General features: G+C 37.9%; 1 protein-coding gene across 1 annotated transcript; it reads right to left on the bottom strand.

The window, feature by feature from the left end:
- Positions 1 to 676: 676 nt before the first annotated feature.
- PKNH_0416700 (SICAvar, type I) lies at positions 677 to 18,783 on the bottom strand (the record flags this gene model as incomplete). The annotated part of the gene is made up of 16 exons (XM_039113870.1): positions 677 to 1,090; positions 1,350 to 1,988; positions 2,298 to 3,035; positions 3,390 to 4,022; positions 4,207 to 4,860; positions 5,284 to 5,384; positions 5,587 to 6,115; positions 6,222 to 6,884; positions 7,057 to 7,629; positions 7,745 to 7,845; positions 8,052 to 8,892; positions 11,928 to 12,557; positions 13,289 to 13,948; positions 14,044 to 14,144; positions 14,309 to 15,224; positions 18,682 to 18,783. The coding sequence occupies 16 exons, from the start codon at positions 18,781 to 18,783 to the stop codon at positions 677 to 679; spliced, it is 8,295 nt and encodes a 2,764-aa protein (XP_038969482.1).
- Positions 18,784 to 20,204: the final 1,421 nt, after the last annotated feature.

Genomic DNA, 20,204 nt, shown 5'->3' with positions numbered 1-20,204 from the left:
CCTTCCTTTTCTTTTTTCCCTTTTTTTTTTTTTTTTCTTCCATTTGTGTATGTGTGAATAACGCTGCATGAAAGAAAAAGAACAATCCCAAACGAGGGGACGCGGAAGGAGAAAGAAGAAAAAAAAAAAAAAAGGAAAAGTCCTTACCCTTTTCAAAAATATATTTACATATTTACAAAGAAATTGGGGGAAAAAATTATTAAAATAATAAAAATTATGAAGACAAAATTTTTGTAACAAAAGAAAAAAAAATTCAATGAACATTTTTTAAATTTTCACAGAAAAAAAAAAAAAAAAAGTTACAAAAAAAATAAGACATAAAGGTGGAAGAAAGAATCTTCTTTTTCTTCTTTTTTTTTTTTTTTTTAAAGAAAAAATAAAAAGGACAAAAAAAAAAAAATAATAAAAGAACTTTAAAAAGAATAAGAAATAACATGAATATTCAAACTCCTTATGTCTATTTATCACATAAAAAAAAAAAAGACAAAAGGGGGGTATGAAACCAATATTCTCCTTATCACATATTTACTCCAGTCCTAAACCCTGAACCGTGAACCTTAAACCGTCAACCCTAAAACCTAAACCCTAAACCGCGAACCTGAGAACATGAACCCTGAACCCTAAACTGTGAACCCTAAACTGTAAACCCTAAACTGTGAACCCTAAACACTGAACCTTAAACCAGTAACCCGGAACCTAAACTTGGAACTTCTTCAATAGGAACAAGTTCCATAGGAACACCTTCCATAAGAAACTCTTCCTTAGGAACCTGTTCTTCTTCCATAAATTCCGATCCCATGAACTCTTGAACCAAAAGTTCCAGAAAATCCTTCTGGTTCAATTGTGTGTCCCCTTTTTGACATTCATCCAACACTTCAAAATGAATTTCAATAATCGTGCGGCGATTCACGGGACCAGAACGTTTCGTTCTCGTTGGAGCAGAACGAGGTTTTCGTTCCTTCACCAATTGATATTCATGTGAACCGGCTTCTTCCACATGATCGAGGAGTTGTTCCTGTACCGATGAACCAGGAATTTCAGTAGGAGATCTTCTGAAACGTGGTCCTCCTTTACCAAGAGGACCAAAATACTACAAAAAAAAAAAAAAAAAAAAAAAAAAAATGAGAGGATATTTTTGCTAAGAAGATTGTGAAATGTTATTTTTACACATTTATTTTATTTTATTTAAACCATTAAAAATTTTTTTTTTTCCTTTTAACCATTAAAAAATTTTTTTTTTCCTTTTAACCATTAAAATTGTTCTTTTAACTTTAACCATTGAAAAATTTTTTATTTTTTTTTTATTAATTTTTTTCTTTTTTTTTTTTTTATTAATTTTTTAATCTTACCTTCCAAAGGTAATAAGCCATAGCAGAAAGGCCAATAGAGACAGGAGCCAAAGGAAGAAAAGGGGTAAGGAGATCCGTAAGAAGGATGGGACAGACTGTATTTTCTAATGTTTGTTGCATATGTTCTTTGTTTTGGTCGTCTTTGATCAGTGATTCCACTTTAGACTTTACACTGTCAGAGCCAATTAGGCAATCTTTATAATCGTCTTCGTTTTGTTTGCACACAAAACAAGAATTACCATTATTTTTGCATGGAGGTGTGTCATTCATAATTTTTGCACTTTGTTCAAAAGCATGTTTTATACCATCCTCTACGCTACATTTAGGATGTACCTTATACTCTTTTTGTTTTTTTGCCATTTCTTTTAATTGTTTTGCATATTCTTTAAGAAATAAGCAACCCATCGTTTGTCCAAACGATGGGCCGTTAACACGGCCATTACCGTGGGTATAAATGTGCTGCAACCCTGCAGCAAAAAGTAAACAAGCTGCTTTATTTGTTTTGCCTTCTTTATGGCCAATTTGATTCCATTCAGCGTCCTTGTCGCAGTATGTTAGGAGATCAGATTGACTCTGTCCCTTCGTCATATATTCTAAAAGTTCATTTAATTCCCTTCCGATGTCTTTTTCCAAGGCATCCTAAACATAGAACAAAAGAAAAAGAGGGAGGAAAAAATATATATGTATATGTGTACACATATGTATACACATATGTGTATACATATACATATATACATATACACAGATACATATATACATATACATATACATATACATATACATATACATATACATATACATATACATATACATATACATATGTATATATATACATATACATATATACAAATATACATCTATACATATATACATATATACATACATACATATATACATACATCTATGCATTTATGTATAAATATATATGTAGTTGTCTACCGCCCTTACCCAAGGTTGTGTGATCGTTCCATTTGGAAGTGTTTTTCCATTGTTGTTCTTCAGTTTTTTTTTTATTGCGCATTGGACTTGAGTACAGAAAGAAGAGGTCATTTCGGTGATAGTAGTTAAGGTGGATTTTATTTTGGTGTTAATGTTGGATTGGGATGGGTTGTTGTCTTCGAGGAGTTTTTTCATTTGTTTTTGGACGTTCTTATTGTCTTTGTTCTTGTTATCATTGCATTTTTGTCCATTTGGTTGTGATGGTGATGTATTAATCAAATTGCTGTCAACACTGAGGTTGCAACCCTTAAAATCTGGTTCTCTTATGCAAATAAAACAATTATTATTATTACCACCTCCATTACATGAAGACGAAGGCGAAGACAAAGAATTATTTTTTTCATTCCATTTAGTGAACATTTTATTTATTGTGGTCTCATCAATGGGACATTTCTCTTTCGCTTCATTAATTATTTTATCAGCGTACATGTTAAGAGCAATACAACCCACTGCTCGATCGAGCAGTGAGTTGTCCTTACCATTACCACCACTACCACTTGGTGGAATATCGTTAATGTGTTCTAAACCTGCTATGATATGATTACATGCTTTTCTTTCAACACTATCAGGATTACCATCACCAAAGTTTCGGCAGATTGTGGTATTGGGTTTGTTCTTTGCATCGGACTCGATTTGTTTGAACATTGATTGCAATGTTGGTTTGACACCTTCATCCCAAAAGTTACACTGTTAAAAAAAAGAAGAAGATATGTATATGTATACATACATATGTATCTATATACATATACATATATACACATACATATTCATATACATATACATATACATATACATATACATATACATATACATATACATATACATATACATATACATATACATATACATATACATATACATATACATATACATATACATATACATATACATATACATATACATATACATATACATATACATATACATATACATATACATATACATATACATATACATATACATATACATATACATATACATATACATATACATATACATATACGTATGTATATGTATATATATTCATATAGTAGTACTTACCCAACTCTTCTTATTAGTACCACTACTCCCTCCTTTGTTCTTTTGGTTGTGGAACCATTTTGGTGCGGCACATTGGAGTTTGGCACATAAAGACTCTGTTTCGTTTATTTTCGTTAGGGTGTCAGTTACGGTTTTGTCACCGTCTGGAGGTAGTACTGTTTTTAATTTGTCCTTTGCATTCTCTGTAGTGCTGCCACTTGTGGTAATGTTGCAGTTGTCAATGCTCTTATCCTCCCATTGGCAAGGAACACAAGGTTCCTTGCCACTGCAAGTACCATTAGTAATTGGTTTCCATGACTCAAAAGCTTTTTTTATTCCTGATTCCACTAAACAATTCGCTTTCTCTTTCATTTGTTTTGCATATTCTTTAAGAAGAAAACAACCCATCGTTTGTCTCAACAGTGGGTGTTGAGACAGGATGTCGCCCGTCGGCGACGGCGCCCCCGTCGCCGGAGTATACAGTTCTTTGAAGCCGGCATGCAAAAAATTGCATGCCTTTTTTTCAGGGTCGGTGGGTTCTCTATCATTGTCCACTGTATTGCATTCAGATTGGTCGTTTCTATTATCCTTCATTGCTTGTGCCAATTGGTTCCATAATATACCGACTTCGCCATCTGTCTTCCAAAATTTTTCCTGTAAATAGAAGAAATATATATATATATATACATATATGCATATACATACATATACATATGTGTGTATACATGTATGTACGTATGTATGTATATACACTAATATGTACATATATGTACACATGTATATTTGTATATTTGTATATATGTATACACCTTCTTTCCTGCCTCTATATTCTATTTACCGCGTTGCTCCTGCCCTGTGTCTGCGCCTGCTGCGCTTTAACTCGAGCCTCTATACATTGGAGACGATTACAGAATGGTGCCCCCGGTTCGTCTGTTTTAGTTATTGCGGAGAGGGTTTCATTGACGCTGGTCTTATAGTCCCTGTCTTCGAGTATTTCATTCAATTTCTCCTTTACATTGACATTCTCCGTACCAATTTGGCAGTTGTCATTATTGATGTCGTCGTCCTTCAAATTGCATTCAATGCAAGGTTGCTTCGTGCATTTTTCTTTAATTTCTTTCCATGCACGAGTTGCGGCGTCTACTCCTGGTTGTATGTCACAAATTTTGCTCCTTTTTTTCATTTCTTTTACAAAAGTCTTTAACAGTAAGCAAGAGAGGACTTGCTGAATGTCTTGGTGGTCGAAGGGGTTTTTATTTTTCCGAGGTAACCCATTCTGCGTGCTATATTCATGCTGAATGCTGGATATGCGTTGCAGCCCTGCTGCAACAAGCTTACAAGCGGCTTGATTAGCTTCTTTTGCAGCGCCGTCCTCCCAGCCGGCGCTGCCATTGCCGTTGCAGTAGCCGGCAACGGCCGCCTGATTTGCTTCTGCCTTCATGTCTTCCAGTAGTAGCTTTAATTCTGTTTCAAATTCACCCTTCATCTTTTCCTAAACATAAAACGGGAGTTATATATATATATATATATATATATATATATATATATATATATATATATATATATATATATAAATATATATACATACATATACATATATACGTATATACATACATATATACATATATACATATATATATATATACATACATACATATATGCATATACATTTGTACGTATACATATATGTGTATATACATATATGTTGTTGATGTTATAGATGTTATTATTATTGTTATGGATGTTATTATTGTTGTTATGGATGTTGTTATGGATGTTATTATTATTGTTATTGTTATCGATGTTATGGATGTTATTGTTGTTGATGTTGTTATGGATGCTGTTATGGTTTCCATTCCACCATCAGGACACCAGAGTACGACCATGACCACATCCACGACAACACATTTCTTACCCAGGTAGTCGTTCCGGTTGAGGTTCCTTTATTCCTTTTTTCCCATTTTTCTGCTACACATGTAAGACTTTCGCAAAAGGTTTTCTCTGTACACGGTTTGCCTGAAATGGGAAGGGAAGGAATGGAAAGGAAAGAAGGAAGTTGATGAATTGTTTATTGAAAAAAGATGGTGGTGGTTGTTGTTGTTGTGTTGATATTAGACTGGTTTGATGGCGATGATGGTGGTGATGATGTGAAGTGGTAGTGCCGGAATTGTGAAGTAGGATTGTGGTTGTGGTTGTGTTGGTGGTGATGTCTACTTACATATGTCCTTCACAGCTTGATCCTGAATTTTCTCCATTTGTGCCTTTCCTTCGTTCTTGTTGAACACTTCATCTACTTTGTCTTTTAACATCGTTACTTGCTCTGCGTTGCTATATTCTTTAATTTTGCAATTTCTATATTCCGTAAACCTCGGACACGTAAAACATTTATTAGCATCATTGCAACCGCTACTTTTATTCTTAATATTACCACTTTCCTTAAAAGCATGTTCTATCCCTTCCGTTACACTCCTTTCCTCTTTACATGGCAATTCTTCCCGCATTTTATCTGCAATGGCATTTAATAAAACACATTGCATCGTTCTTTGGAACGATGCATTAACGTCGTCACCAGGAGTATTGTAGAGGTTCTTTAATCCTGCTGCTATAAGGATGCAAGCATCCTTTCCACCCTTCTCATCGAGTCCTTTGCAGTATTCACCAAGGCCTCCATTCGTCGTAGTTGTGGCACTGCCGAGGGCAGTGCGAAGTTTCGGGATTTCCTTTTTGACTTCCTTCCATACATCATTCTACAAGTAATATATATATACATATATATATGTATATATGTATGCGTATACATGTAAGTGTATACATGTATTTGTATGTATATATATGTAATGCTTATTTCCTTACCCAATCCGTTGCTTTCAGGGGGTCGCCATTCTGCCCCTTCTTTTTGACGTCTTTTAACCATCTTTCAGATATACATTGGAAGCGTCTGCATAAATCATCTATTTTATTTACTTCTATTGCCATTTTTTCTATTTCGGGGTCGTTCTCCGTGATGATGGTCTTCAATTTGGTCTTCACTTCCGTCTGTGGTGTGCCAGTTTTACCATCTGTGTTAATTTTACACTCGTCATAGTCTTTCTCTTTCAACTCGCAAGGGACACATTGTCCCTTGCCAGTGGCATTGCAAGTACCATTAGAACTTAAACCCTTGCCAAGATCGAAAGCCTTTTCTATCCCTTTATCAATATTACAAATGGACTTCTTTTTCATTTCATTTGCATAAGCGTGAAGTAAGAAACAACCCATCGTTTGTCTAAACGATGGGTTGGTCTTTAAGATGTTGTTGCCGTCGCCTGACGGCGACGGCAACGACGCCGCCGGCGTCGTCGTACCCTTGTACAGTGCTTCTAAGCCGGCATGCAAATAATTGCATGCCGCCTTTTCAGAATGAGTTCGCAATTCATTACATTCCTTCTGCCCATTTCTGCCATTCTGTCTCATCATTGCTGTGGACAGTTCGTTCCATAAGGTGCCGACTTCGCCGCCATTCTGCCAAAATTTGTCCTGTATAAGGTCGTGATTACATATATATATATGCATATACATATACATATATACATACATATATGTATATACATACATAAATATGTACATATATATACTTATATGTATATACATAAGTATATAAATGTGTATGTACGTATGTGTAAGTATATGCATAGGGTTACTTTCTTACGTTGTTGTTCTGTCCTTTAGTTGCTAAACATTGGAGACGTTGACAGAGGGGGTTTTTATTATTTATATCAGTTAAGGTTTGTTGTATTTTGTTGTCTTGCGTTTGGCCGTTTTCTTTTAACATTGATTCCACTTTAGACTTTACACTGCCAGAGGTGTTGTCAATGTTGCAAGTGTTAAGTTTGCTATAGTCTTCGTCGGTCCAGTTGCAAACAATGCAGGACTTATTATTCGTACAATTAGTTGTTTTAATGGCGCTTGCAGACTCGAATGCCCTGTCTATGCCGAGTTGTATGTCACAATATCCTTTTTGTTTTGCTTGCTCCTTTAATTTTGCAGCATATGCTTTTAATAAAAGACATTGTACCATTTGAGCAGAATATTGCTTAGGGTCACTACTCCCATTTTTGTACATCTCGTGCAAAAATTTTGCCATGTGTTTGCAAGCTGCCTTATTTGCACTATCTAAGTCACCGTTCTCACAGAGGTTAGCAGTGGTGCCATCAGCATTAATAGTCGTAGTAGACAGGAGACTGTTCAGCTTCTCCTTGACGTTGCTGTCCCAGAAATCTCCCTATATAGAAAGTGAATGTGTATATATGTACATATATATATACATACGTATATATGAATATATATATACATATATGTACTTATATGTATATATGAACAGTCTTTCCCCTCCTTACCGTGTTACTGCTGCTCTTCTCCTTCGTCAAATTCCAATAATCTTTTGCACAGTCCAAGCGCTCACAAAATTTCTTGCTGCTGTTTTTCATGCATTCCTGAGCTGCACGAAGAAAGGGAAAAAAAAGAAAGGAAGGAAGAATGCAAAAAAATGAAGGGAAAGAAAAAGAAGAGGGAAGGAGAAGAGGAAGGAGAAGGGGAAGGGGAAATCCCTTCCCCTTCCCCTTCCCTTACATTCCCTTTCCTTTTTTGGTGAACAGCTGAACTTTTTTTTTTTTTTTACTTCCACCCCTCCCCTTAAAAACTAACCTATTTTTTCCCCAGATACCTTATTGAGCTCCCGTACAACCTTGTCTATTTCTGTAAGATCCACTTGACCATTTCCCCCTACTGCGACCTGAAGTGCCTTCTCTATTGTAGCCGAGTCTAATTGTAAGTTTTCATTGGTTAATACTTCTGCTAGGGTCGTTCCGCCACTACTTCCTGCGGTTTTCCTGTTGTCCAGTTTCAGGAAGTTCGTCATAACTTCTGCATTGTCTTTTCTCTGCTGTTGCAAATTAGCGTCTTCCCTCTTCTGCTTACAGACGTCCGCCCAATACCTCCATGGCATCTTCACCTTCCAGGTTCCTCCCCCCCCCTTCATCCTTTCTTCCTCCGTCCATGTTTTGATTGTATTATGAAGAAGTGCTCTACCGATCATCAATTCGGCAGCGCTAATATTTTTGCATTCATCCAAGTTTGCCCTGTCTTTCGAACTCAAGTGCTTCCCCAATTTACTGTCGACATCCTTCGTTATTTTTTCAATAATTTCAGTCAGTTGACAGTGATCACCATACATCGCGGATAAGGCAACAGCGCCCACGATGCAGCGACGATAGGCTTCATCAGGAGTGAGGGGCGCAATTCGTGCTCGCTCATCGGCCTGACCCATGAACCTACTCCCCGTTGTTTCCACATTACTTATGAAATATCTTATTTCGACTACCGCCTTACATAAATTCTGCATATAAGGATTTCTCCCCCATCCTCCCCAGCTCACAAGGTCCCCTACGCCCCCACAGAGCTCCTTTATTTCATCCGACTCCACCTTCACCGTGATCCACCTCCTCAGTTCTCCAAATGTTGTAGCTAAATTGCTCTTCAACTTGTCCTACATAAGAGAGAAAAAAAAATACGTCTGCTGCTATGTATATATAAGGATATATTTATACATATAGTTTCCAACTTCGCCATCCTTTAACACTATTTTGTCCTCCTTCTTATTTCATTCATCTTTTCCTTCATTTTTTCCTCTCCCCTTTCTCCGGTTCGATGGGGATGTGGGGTTGATTTGTAGTTTCCGGTTTAATCAATCGTAGTAGGTTTTTCCCCGCCCTCCGGTTCGTGCAGCTACCGGTTAGTGTGTAGTAGGTTCGTTATGTAATATCCGGCTTCTATGCCGTATCCGGCCTGCCTTCCTGTATGCGAGGAGTTTTTTTTCTCCCCCCCTAAAGTAGCTAAAGCTAACCCCTGAACCTTATTCCTAAACCCTGAAACCTCATTCCTATACCCCTGAAACCTTACTCTTATACCCCTAAAACCTTACTCCAGGACCCGGAACCCTACTCCTAAACCCGGAACCCTACTCCTAAACCCGGAACCCTACTCCTAAACCCGGAACCCTACTCCTAAACCCGGAACCCTACTCCTAAACCCGGAACCCTACTCCTAAACCCGGAACCCTACTCCTAAACCCGGAACCCTACTCCTAAACCCGGAACCCTACTCCTAAACCCGGAACCCTACTCCTAAACCCGGAACCCTACTCCTATACCCTGAAACTATACTCCTAAACCCGGAACCCTACTCCTAAACCCGGAACCCTACTCCTAAACCCGGAACCCTACTCCTAAACCGGGAACCCTACTTCTAAACCCGGAATCCTACTCCTAAACCCGGAACCCTACTCCTAAACCCTGGAACCTTACTCCAAAACCCTGGAACCTTACTCCAAAACCCTGGAACCTTACTCCAAAACCCTGGAACCTTTCTCCAAAACCCCGGAATCTTACTCCAAAACCCTGGAACCTTACTCCTAAAACCTGAACCGTACTCCTAAACCCGGAACCCTACTCCTAAACCCGCAATCTATGTTCTAATAACCCTAAAACCTCCCTCCTGAACCCGGAACCCTGCTCCTAAACCCGGAACCCTACTCCTAAACCCAGAACCCTACTCCTAAACCCGGAACCCTACTCCTAAACCCGGAACCCTCTTCCTATACCCCTAAAACGTTCTTCCTAAACCCGGAATCATCTAACACCCCTGACACCTTTGTCCTAAATCCGGAATCTAAGTTCTAACACCCTGACACCTTTGTCCTAAACCCGGAATCTGACTTCTAACACCCTGACACCTTTGTCCTAAATCCGGAATCTAAGTTCTAACACCCTGACACCTTTGTCCTAAACCCGGAATCTGACATCTAACACCCTGACACCTTCCTCCTAAACCCGGAAGCTGACATCGAACACCCCTACAACCTTACTCCTAAACCCGAAATCTAAGTCCTAACAGCCGGACACCTTCCACCTAAACCCGGAATCCAAATTCTGACACCCAGACACCTCGCTCCTGAACCCGGAATCTGACATCTAACACCCTGACACCTTTCTCCTAAACGCGGAATCTAAGTTCTAACACCCTGACACCTCCCTCCTAAACCCGGTATCTAAGTTCTTACACCCTGACACTTTCCTCCTAAACCCGAAATCTAAGTCCTAACAGCCGGACACCTTTCTCCTAAACCCGGAATCTAAATTCTAACACCCCAGCAACCTTTCTCCTAAACCTGTAATCTAAGTCCTAACACCCTGACACCTTTGTCCTAAACCCGGAATCTAAGTTCTAACACCCTGACACCTTTGTCCTAAACCCGGAATCTAAGTTTTAACACCCGGACACCTTCCTCCTAAATCCGGAATCTAAGTCCTAATACCCTGACAGCTTTGTCCTAAACCCGGAATCTAAGTCCTAACACCCTGACACCTTTGTCCTAAACTCGGAATCTAAGTTCTTACACCCTAACAACCTTTCTCCTAAACCCGGAATCTGAGTTCTTACACCCTGACAACTTCGCTCTAAACCCGGAATCTAAGTTCTAACACCCTGACACCTTCGTCCTAAATCCGGAATTAAAGTTCTAACACACTTAGACCTTTGTCCTTAACCCGGAATCTAAGTCCTAACACCCTGACACCTTTCTCCTAAATCCGGAATCTAAGTCCTAACACCCTGACGCCTTCCTCCTAAACCAGGAATCTAAGTCCTAACACCCCGACACCTTCCTCCTGAACCCGGAATCTAAGTTCTAACACCCGTACAACTTTCCCCCTAAACCCGGAATCTAAGTTCTAACACCCTGACACCTTTGTCCTAAACCCGGAATCTAAGTTCTAACACCCTTACACCTTCTTCTTAAACCCGGAATCTATGTTCTAACACCCTGACACCTTTGTCCTAAACCCGGAATCTAAATTCTTATACCCTGACACTTTCCTCCTAAACACGGAATCTAAGTTCTAACACCCTGACATCTTCCTCCTAAACCCGGAATCTGAGTTCTAACACCCCTACAACCTTCCTCCTAAACCCGGAATCTAAGTTCTTAGACCCTGACACCTTTGTCCTAAACCCGGAATCTAAGTTCTTACACCCTGACACCTTTGTCCTAAACCCGGAATCTAAGTTCTAACACCCTGACACATTCTTCCTAAACCCGGAATCTAAGTTCTTAGACCCTGACACCTTTGTCCTATACCCGGAATCTAAGTTCTTACACCCTGACCCCTTCCTCATGAACCAGGAATGTAAGTCCTAACAACCCCACAACCTTCCTCCTAAACCCTAAAACCTTATTCCTATACCCTGAAACCTTCCCCCTAAACCCAGAATCTAAGTCCTAACACCCTGACAACATCCTCCTAAACCCGGAATCTAAGTTCTAACACCCTGACACCTTCCACCTAAACCCGTAATCTAAGTTCTTATACCCTAACAACCTTACTCCTAAACCCGGAATCTGACCTTGGACACCCTACAATCCACTCTTCATCCTCTCCTCCCCCACATTTTTAATTTTATTTTATTTTTTTCTCTTTTTCTGTTGCTGTCCGGTTGTGGTGTGTAGTTTGTAGTAATACTTACCCAATCTTTCTTCGTACCGCTATTACTGCCACCATTGGGCTTTGCGTATTGTTTGAACCAATTCGGTGCGGCACATTTAATATAATCGCATAACTTATCCATTTCATTTATTTTCTTTAGGGCGTCAGTTACAGTTGTGCCGCCTGTCACCATGTCTTGAACGTTAATCTTGGCATCCTGTTGGTTGTTGTTGCCACTGGTGGTAATATTCACGTTGCAACCTTCATATTCCTTATCATCCCATTTACATTCAATGCACGAACTACCGTTCGTGCAATTAACATTAGTAGTTGGATTCCATGACTTGAAAGCTTCCCTTATACCAGCATCTATGACACAAGTCGATTCTTCTTTCATTTTTTTTGCATATTCTTTAAGAAGGAAACAACCCACTGTTTGTCTCAACGATTGGTATTGAGACAGGATGTGTCCGTTAGAAGTTGAATTATCTTTTAGTCTGTTGAAACCTAATGTAAGATGTTGGCATGCCCTCTTCTCAGGTTCGGTGGGTTGTCTATTATCATATAATTTATCACATTCTTTGTTCACTTTTCCATTACTCTTCTTCATGGCATCTGCCAATTCTGTCCATAAGTTGGCGACTTCGCCGCCACTATCCCAAAAGGTTTTCTGCAAAGTAGGAAATATATATATATATATATATATATATGTATTAGTATACATTCTTTTTCTTTTCTTTTTTTTTTTTTTCTTTTTCTTTTTCTTTTTCTTTTTTTCTTTTCCTTTTCTCTTTCGTGTTGGTCTGTGTAGTATCCGGTTCGTGTAGTATACGGTACCTGTCTGCGAGAAGTTTTTCCTCTCCCCCTTACTCAACTAAAGCTAACCCCGGAACCCTATTCTAATACCCCTAAAACCTTACTCCTATACCCGTACCACCTTATTCTAACACCCCCACAACGTTATTCCAACATCACTACAACCTTATTCTAATACCCCAACAACCTTATTCCTATACCCTAGAACCTTACTCCTAAACCCGGAATCTGACTTGTAACACCCCTAAAACCTTACTGCTATACCCCTAAAACTTTACTCCTAAACCCTGAATCTGACATCTGAAACACCTTAAACATTATTCTGATACCCTACAACCTTACTCATATACCCCTAAAACCTTATTCTAACACGCCTACAACCTTCATCTTATACCCTGCAACCTTCTTTTTATACCCCCACAACCTTATTCCCGAACCCTAAACCCTTTATGTTTTTTTCCTTTTCCTTCTCTTTAATTCCTTTTTCTTTTTATTCCTTTTTCTTTTTATTTCTTTTCTTTTTTATTCCATTTCCTCCTATTTTCTTTCCACCTCCTCTCTTATTGCATTTTACAGTCCACTTACCGCATTCTGCTTCAATTGTGAACTTGCCGTGCTGGATGTTGTAAGTGCAAGTACTCGAGATGCTAAACATTGGAGACGTTTGCATAAAGTGACCTTCTTATTTATATTGGATAATGTGGATTGTATTTTGGTTTTGGTGTTGGATTCAGTGTTTAACTTATTCATCACTTTCTCCAACAGAAGTTCGTTCCCAATTTTAGAACTGATACACTCCTGTTCCTTACATTCCTCACATGAACCCTTCACATTACCACCTCCACTACTATTTTTCCCACACCAATTATTTAGATTTTTCTTCGCTGCATCAAAGGCCTCTTCTATTCCTTTCTCTACAGCACAAGCATAACCACCCTCCTCAGCATGCTGCTTTAGTTTGTGTATAAAGGCATTAAGCGCCATACAGCGCATGGTAGAACGAAATATTCGGTCATTCTCTTTGTCCGGTTCTGAACCTGTCCCCTTTTCTTTCTTGATTTCATGTATGTCCTTTAATGCTTTAACAATAAGTTTGCATGTTGTTTTGCTCACACAATCTGCCTTATCATTTGGGCATGTGATGTCATTGCAGTACTGGTCTGTCTCGTTGTCGTTGGCTGCATTGGTAGATATAGTTGTGACAAGGTTGGTGACTTGAGTTTGGACGTCGTTCCACAGGGCCTCCTACAGGTAAATATATATATATATATATATATATATATATGCATATGCATACATGTATATGTATATGTGCGTAATTGTCTATCGCCCCCTCTTACGTCCGTTGCGGGTTTCCCTGTAGAACTGCCATCCAATCCCTTCTTTTGCCCTAATACACATTCTAAGCGACTACACAATTCATTGCTATTACACGGTTTACCTGCATCGAACGAAGTGTGATTTGGGAGGAATTTTCTATATGTATAGCAAGTGTGATACCCAAATAGGACCATAAGGGGGGTAGGGTAGGGAAATGAGTGGTGTTTGCATGTGTCCTATACAGAAACTGCTGTGGCATGAATACATGAAAAATTTAGGTCTTACTTAGTTTTTGTACTTCCCACATTTTCTCTTGAGCTTCCCCCTCTAACTTATCCAGTGCTGTCTTCAGTTTGTCAGAGTCCACTTCACCATTATTCTTCATTACGTCCTTAAGTGCATTTTCTAATTTGCTCGGGTCTAATTTGTACTGATCATCCCTATTCACCAGTATGTCCCCTATCTTCCGTCTGCCACTTCCTGATGAGCGACCCCCCCCCAGAGGTATTGGTTCCCCCACATTTAGGAATGATGTCATAACTGAGGCATTATTTTCTCTCTGTTGTTGCAGTGCCGCCTGGTTACTCCTCTGCTTCCTGCAGACATTTGTCCAATAGTTCCATGGCATCTTTATCCTCCAGGGACCATTAGTGCCCCTTTTCTCCTTTGTCCAAATTTTAATTTCATTCTCAAGAATTGATTTACCGACTAATAAATCGATCCCATTTATTCCTTTACATTTATACAACTGATCCGAAAGGTTCGATTTTCCATCAGTTCCCCCCTGCTCCAGATGCTGCTTTAATTTGTCCTCCACTTTAGACGATATTTCCCCCAAGATGCCCTCCAAGTAGCAATGGTCCCCATATATTTCGGACAGGGCGACAGCCCCAACAATACAACGTGGATAAGCTTTTTCTGGAGTAAGAGTGGTAATTTTCGCTCCCTCATCCCACACGCCCGGCGACGACCCAACCATACCCCTCGCCTTCTCCACTCCACTTGTGAAATATTTTATTTCAGCGATTCCTTTACATATTTCCTTTAAATATTGACTTCTTACTGCCTCACTGCCCCCGCCCCCCGCTGCCAGATCTGCCGTAATACTACCACATAGCGTTGCTATTTCCACTGCCTCTGTCCTCCGCAACCATTCTTTCAATTCCCCGAATGTACGCTCCAAATCCTCCTTCAACTTCTCCTACAAAAAATGAAAAAAAACAGGGAAAAATTTGCAAAATAATTATTCATGCAACTAGAACTGTGCACACACATATATATATGGATATACTAAAAATTCCTCCTTCTCCGCAACATTTTTTTTCTTTCTTTTTTTTCCCTTTTTTTTTTCTCTGTCCGTTGGGTTGGTTCTTCCCGGGTTGTGGCATATAGTTTCCGTTTCCCAGTTTCCAATTTCTGTGCCATCCGCTTCCCACCATTCGGTTAATGTGCAGATTCCGGTTTCTCCGCCATCAGGTCAGTGCGTAGTATCCGGTTTAGTTTGTCTACGAGGAGCTTTTCCTTTCCTCCCCTTCCTCAACTAAAGCTAACCCCTGCAACGTTATTCCAACACCCCTACAACGTTATTCCAACACCCCCAACAACATCATTCCAACACCCCAACAACATCATTCCAACACCCCAACAACATCATTCCAACACCCCAACAACATCATTCCAACACCACAACAACATCATTCCAACACCACAAACAACATCATTCCAATACCCCTACAACGTTATTCCAACACCCCTACAACGTTATTCCAACACCCCTACAACGTTATTCCAACACCCCTACAACGTTATTCCAACACCCCTACAACGTTATTCCAACACCCCTACAACGTTATTCCAACACCCCTGCAACCATCATTCCAACACCCCAACAACCTTATTCCAACACCCCTACAACGTTATTATAGGACCCCTGCCTTTATTCCAACACCCTTAAAACCTTTTCATCTTCCAAGCCCACCTTTTTTTCTTTTTTTTTTCTTTTTCTTTTTTTCCGCGAAAAAAAGAAAATCATTTCCCAGAAAACCAAATGGAAGGCCAAGTCGCTATCCTCGTACCCAATAACCTTAACCTTAAAAATACAAAATTTCCCACATACACAGACTAAGAATGAGAAATCCTATACATACACCCACAAAATGCGAAATTTTACACATATACACCGTAAAATATTATAAATCTCGCAACCTAAAAATACGAAATCCTACACATATACACCGTAAAATATTAAATCCCGCAACCTAAATACGAAATCTTACACATATACACCGTAAAATATTGTAAATCCCGTAAACCTAAATTCGAAATCTTACACATATACACCGTAAAATATTATAAATCCCGCAACCTAAAAATACGAAATCTTACACATATACACCGTAAAATATTATATCCCGCAACCTAAATACGAAATCTTACACATATACACCGTAAAATATTATATCCATCAACCTAAATACAAAATCTTACACATATACACCGTAAAATATTATAAATCCCGCAACCTAAAAATGCGAAATCATACACACATACACCGTAAAATATTATAAATCCCGCAACCTAAATACGAAATCTTACACATACACCCCGTAAAATATTATAAATCACGCAAACCTAAATACGAAATCTTACACATATACACCGTTAAAATATTATAAATCCCGCAACCTAAATACGAAATCTTCCACATATACCGTAAAATATTATAAATCCCGCAACCTAAATAAAAAATCTTACACATATACACCGTAAAATATTATAAATCCCGCAACCTAAAAATGCGAAATCATACACATATACACCGTTAAAATATTATAAATCCCGCAACCTAAATACGAAATCTTCCACATATACCGTAAAATATTATAAATCCCGCAACCTAAATAAAAAATCTTACACATATACACCGTAAAATATTATAAATCCCGCAACCTAAAAATGCGAAATCATACACACATACACCGTAAAATATTGAATCCCGCAACCTAAATACGAAATCTTACACATATACCGTAAAATATTATAAATCACGCAAACCTAAATACGAAATCTTACACATACTCCGTAAAATATTATATCCCGCAACCTAAAAATGCGAAATCTTACACATGTACACCGTAAAATATTATATCCCACAACCTAAATACGAAATCTTACACATATACACCGTAAAATATTAAATCCCGCAACGTAAATACGAAATCTTACACATATACACCGTAAAATATTATAAATCCCGCAACCTAAATACGAAATCTTACACATATACACCGTAAAATATTAAATCCTGCAACCTAAATACAAAATCTTACACATATACACCGTAAAATATTATAAATCCTGCAACCTAAAAATACGAAATCCTACACATATACACCGTAAAATATTAAATCCCGCAACCTAAAAATACCAAATCTTACACATATACACCGTAAAATATTATAAATCCCACAACCTAAAAATACGAAATCCTACACATATACACCGTAAAATATTATAAATCCCGCAACCTAAACACGAAATATTACATATACATCCTAAAATATTATAAATCCCGCAACCTAAATACGAAATCTTACACATATACACCGTAAAATATTAAATCCCGTAACCTAAATACGAAATCTTACACATATACACCGTAAAATATTAAATCCCGCAACCTAAATGCAAAATCTTACACATACACCGAAAAAATATTAAATCCCGCAACCTAAAAATACCAAATTTTACACATATACACCGTAAAATATTATAAATCCCGCAACCTAAACACGAAATATTACATATACACCCTAAAATATTATAAATCCCGCAACCTAAATACGAAATCTTACACATATACACCGTAAAATATTAAATCCCGTAACCTAAATACGAAATCTTACACATATACACCGTAAAATATTAAATCCCAAAACCTAAATACGAAATCTTACACATATACACCGTAAAATATTAAATCCTGCAACCTAAGTACGAAATCTTACACATATACACCGTTAAAATATTATAAATCCCGCAACCTAAAAATACGAAATCCTACACATGTACACCGTAAAATATTATATCCCGTAACCTAAAAGTGCGAAATCCTACACATATACACCGTAAAATATTATAAATCCTGCAACCTAAATGCAAAATCTTACACATATACACCGAAAAAATATTATATACCGCAACCTAAAAATGCGAAATCTTACACATATACAGGGTAAAATATTATAAATCTCGCAACCTAAAAATACGAAATCTTACACATATACACCTGTAAAAATATTATAAATCCCGCAACCTAAAAATGCGAAATCTTACACATGCACCCTAAAAAATGCTGAATTTTACATAGAATATAAACCCTAAACCCTAAACCTTCAAACCCTAAACCCTAAACCTTCAAACCCTAAACCCTAAACCTTCAAACCCTAAACCCTAAACCTTCAAACCCTAAACCCTAAACCCTAAACCTTCAAACCCTAAACCCTAAATCCGGAATCCTCCTTACTTCTCTTCCTTTTCTCTTTCTATCTTTCTTTTCGCTCTTCTTTCCTTTCTTTCCCTTTTACTTCTGTGACATATTTTCGCTTTTGCGCTTCTCTTCACCTCTCCTTCTTTTTTATTTTATTACATCCACTTACCGTAATTTCCTGAGGATTCGTCGGAGTCGTCCCTCCCTTATTGTTCAGTATTGTCTTCATCCATTCTTCCATGAATCCATTGCTGGATGTTGATGCCGCCATGATTTGTTGTTGCCTTCTACAATTTGTATGATTAATTGAAAAAAAATAATAGCAATGAGAATATTTTTTCTCCTTCCTTAAATTTTTCAAAATTAGCGATTTTCTTCCGTCGTCCTATTCGACGTGCCCCCTTTTTTTTTCTTCTTCTATTGTCCGGTTGTGGTGTGTACTATCCGGTTTTGGTCTATCTGCTATCCTGTTGGTGCGTAGTATCCGGTCTCTGTCTACAAGGAGTTTTTCCTCTCCCCCCCCCTAAAGTAGCTAAAGCTAACCCCGGAACCTTACTTATATACCCCTAAAACCTTATTCCTATACCCTAAAACCTTCTTCTTATACCCCTAAGACCTTCCTCCTGTACCCTAAAAACCTTATTCCTATACCCTAAAACCTTACTCATATACCCTAAAACCTTACTTATATACCCTAAAACCTTATTCTAATATCCTACAAGCTTTACTCCTCAACCCGGAATCTGAAATTTAACATCCCTAAAACCTTTACTCTCTTCCCTTATTCTTCCTTCTTTATTTCGTTCTTCCTGTTCTATTCCGTTCCTTATTTATTTCCTTCTTCTTTTCTCCTTCTGTTCAATTCGTTCCTTTTTTCTTTTCTGTTCCTTCTTTCATTGCCAAAAAAGACAATAATATAAGAAGGAAAGGGAGGGTTTCTCGAAGGAAGGAAAATATGAAGGAAAGTTTTGTTTAAGGGGAAAAGGAAAGAAGGAAGGAAGGTTTCTCAAAGGAGGAAAAAAGAAGAAAGAAGGTTTAAGAGGAAGAAAAAGAAGGTTTTAAAAGGAAGGAAAGAATGTTTAAAGGATAGAAACAGAAAGAAGGCAAGTTTAAGGGAAGGAAAGAAGTTTTTAAAAGGGAGAAAAGAAAGAAGGTTTCTTAGGGGGGAAGAAAAGGAAGGTTCCTTAGAGGGGGAAGAAAAAGAAGATTTTAAAGGACGAAGAAAAGAAAGTTCTAAAGAGGGGAAAGGAAAGAAGGTTTTTAAAGGGAAGGAAAGAAGGTTTTACAGGGAAGGAAAAGAAGAAAGAATGTTTCTTAAAGGGGGAAAAAAAGAGAACGTTCAGATTGGAACGAAGGAAAGGAAAGGAAAAGGTATAAGAAAGAAATGTAATAAGAAAAAAAAGGAATAAAAAGTAAAGGAAAGGGAAGGAAGAGGAATAAGAAGGAAGAGGAATAAGAAAGAAGAGGAATAAAAAAGAAGAGGAATAAGAAAGAAGAGGAATAAAAAGAAAAGCAAAGAAAAGAAAAAGGAAAGGGAATGAAAGAGAAGGAATAAAAGGAAAAGGAAAAGGTATAAAAAGAAAAGGAATAGAAAGAAAAGGAAAGAAAGGGAAAAGAAAAGGAATAAAAAGAAAAAGCAATAAAAAGAAAAGGTAGGAAAAGGAAAAAAAAGAAGAAAGAAAAGGAATAGAA

The sequence above is a fragment of the Plasmodium knowlesi genome (assembly GCF_000006355.2).
Source record: "Plasmodium knowlesi strain H genome assembly, chromosome: 4".
Taxonomy (NCBI): domain Eukaryota; phylum Apicomplexa; class Aconoidasida; order Haemosporida; family Plasmodiidae; genus Plasmodium; species Plasmodium knowlesi.
This window is presented reverse-complemented; position numbering and strand designations above follow the sequence as displayed.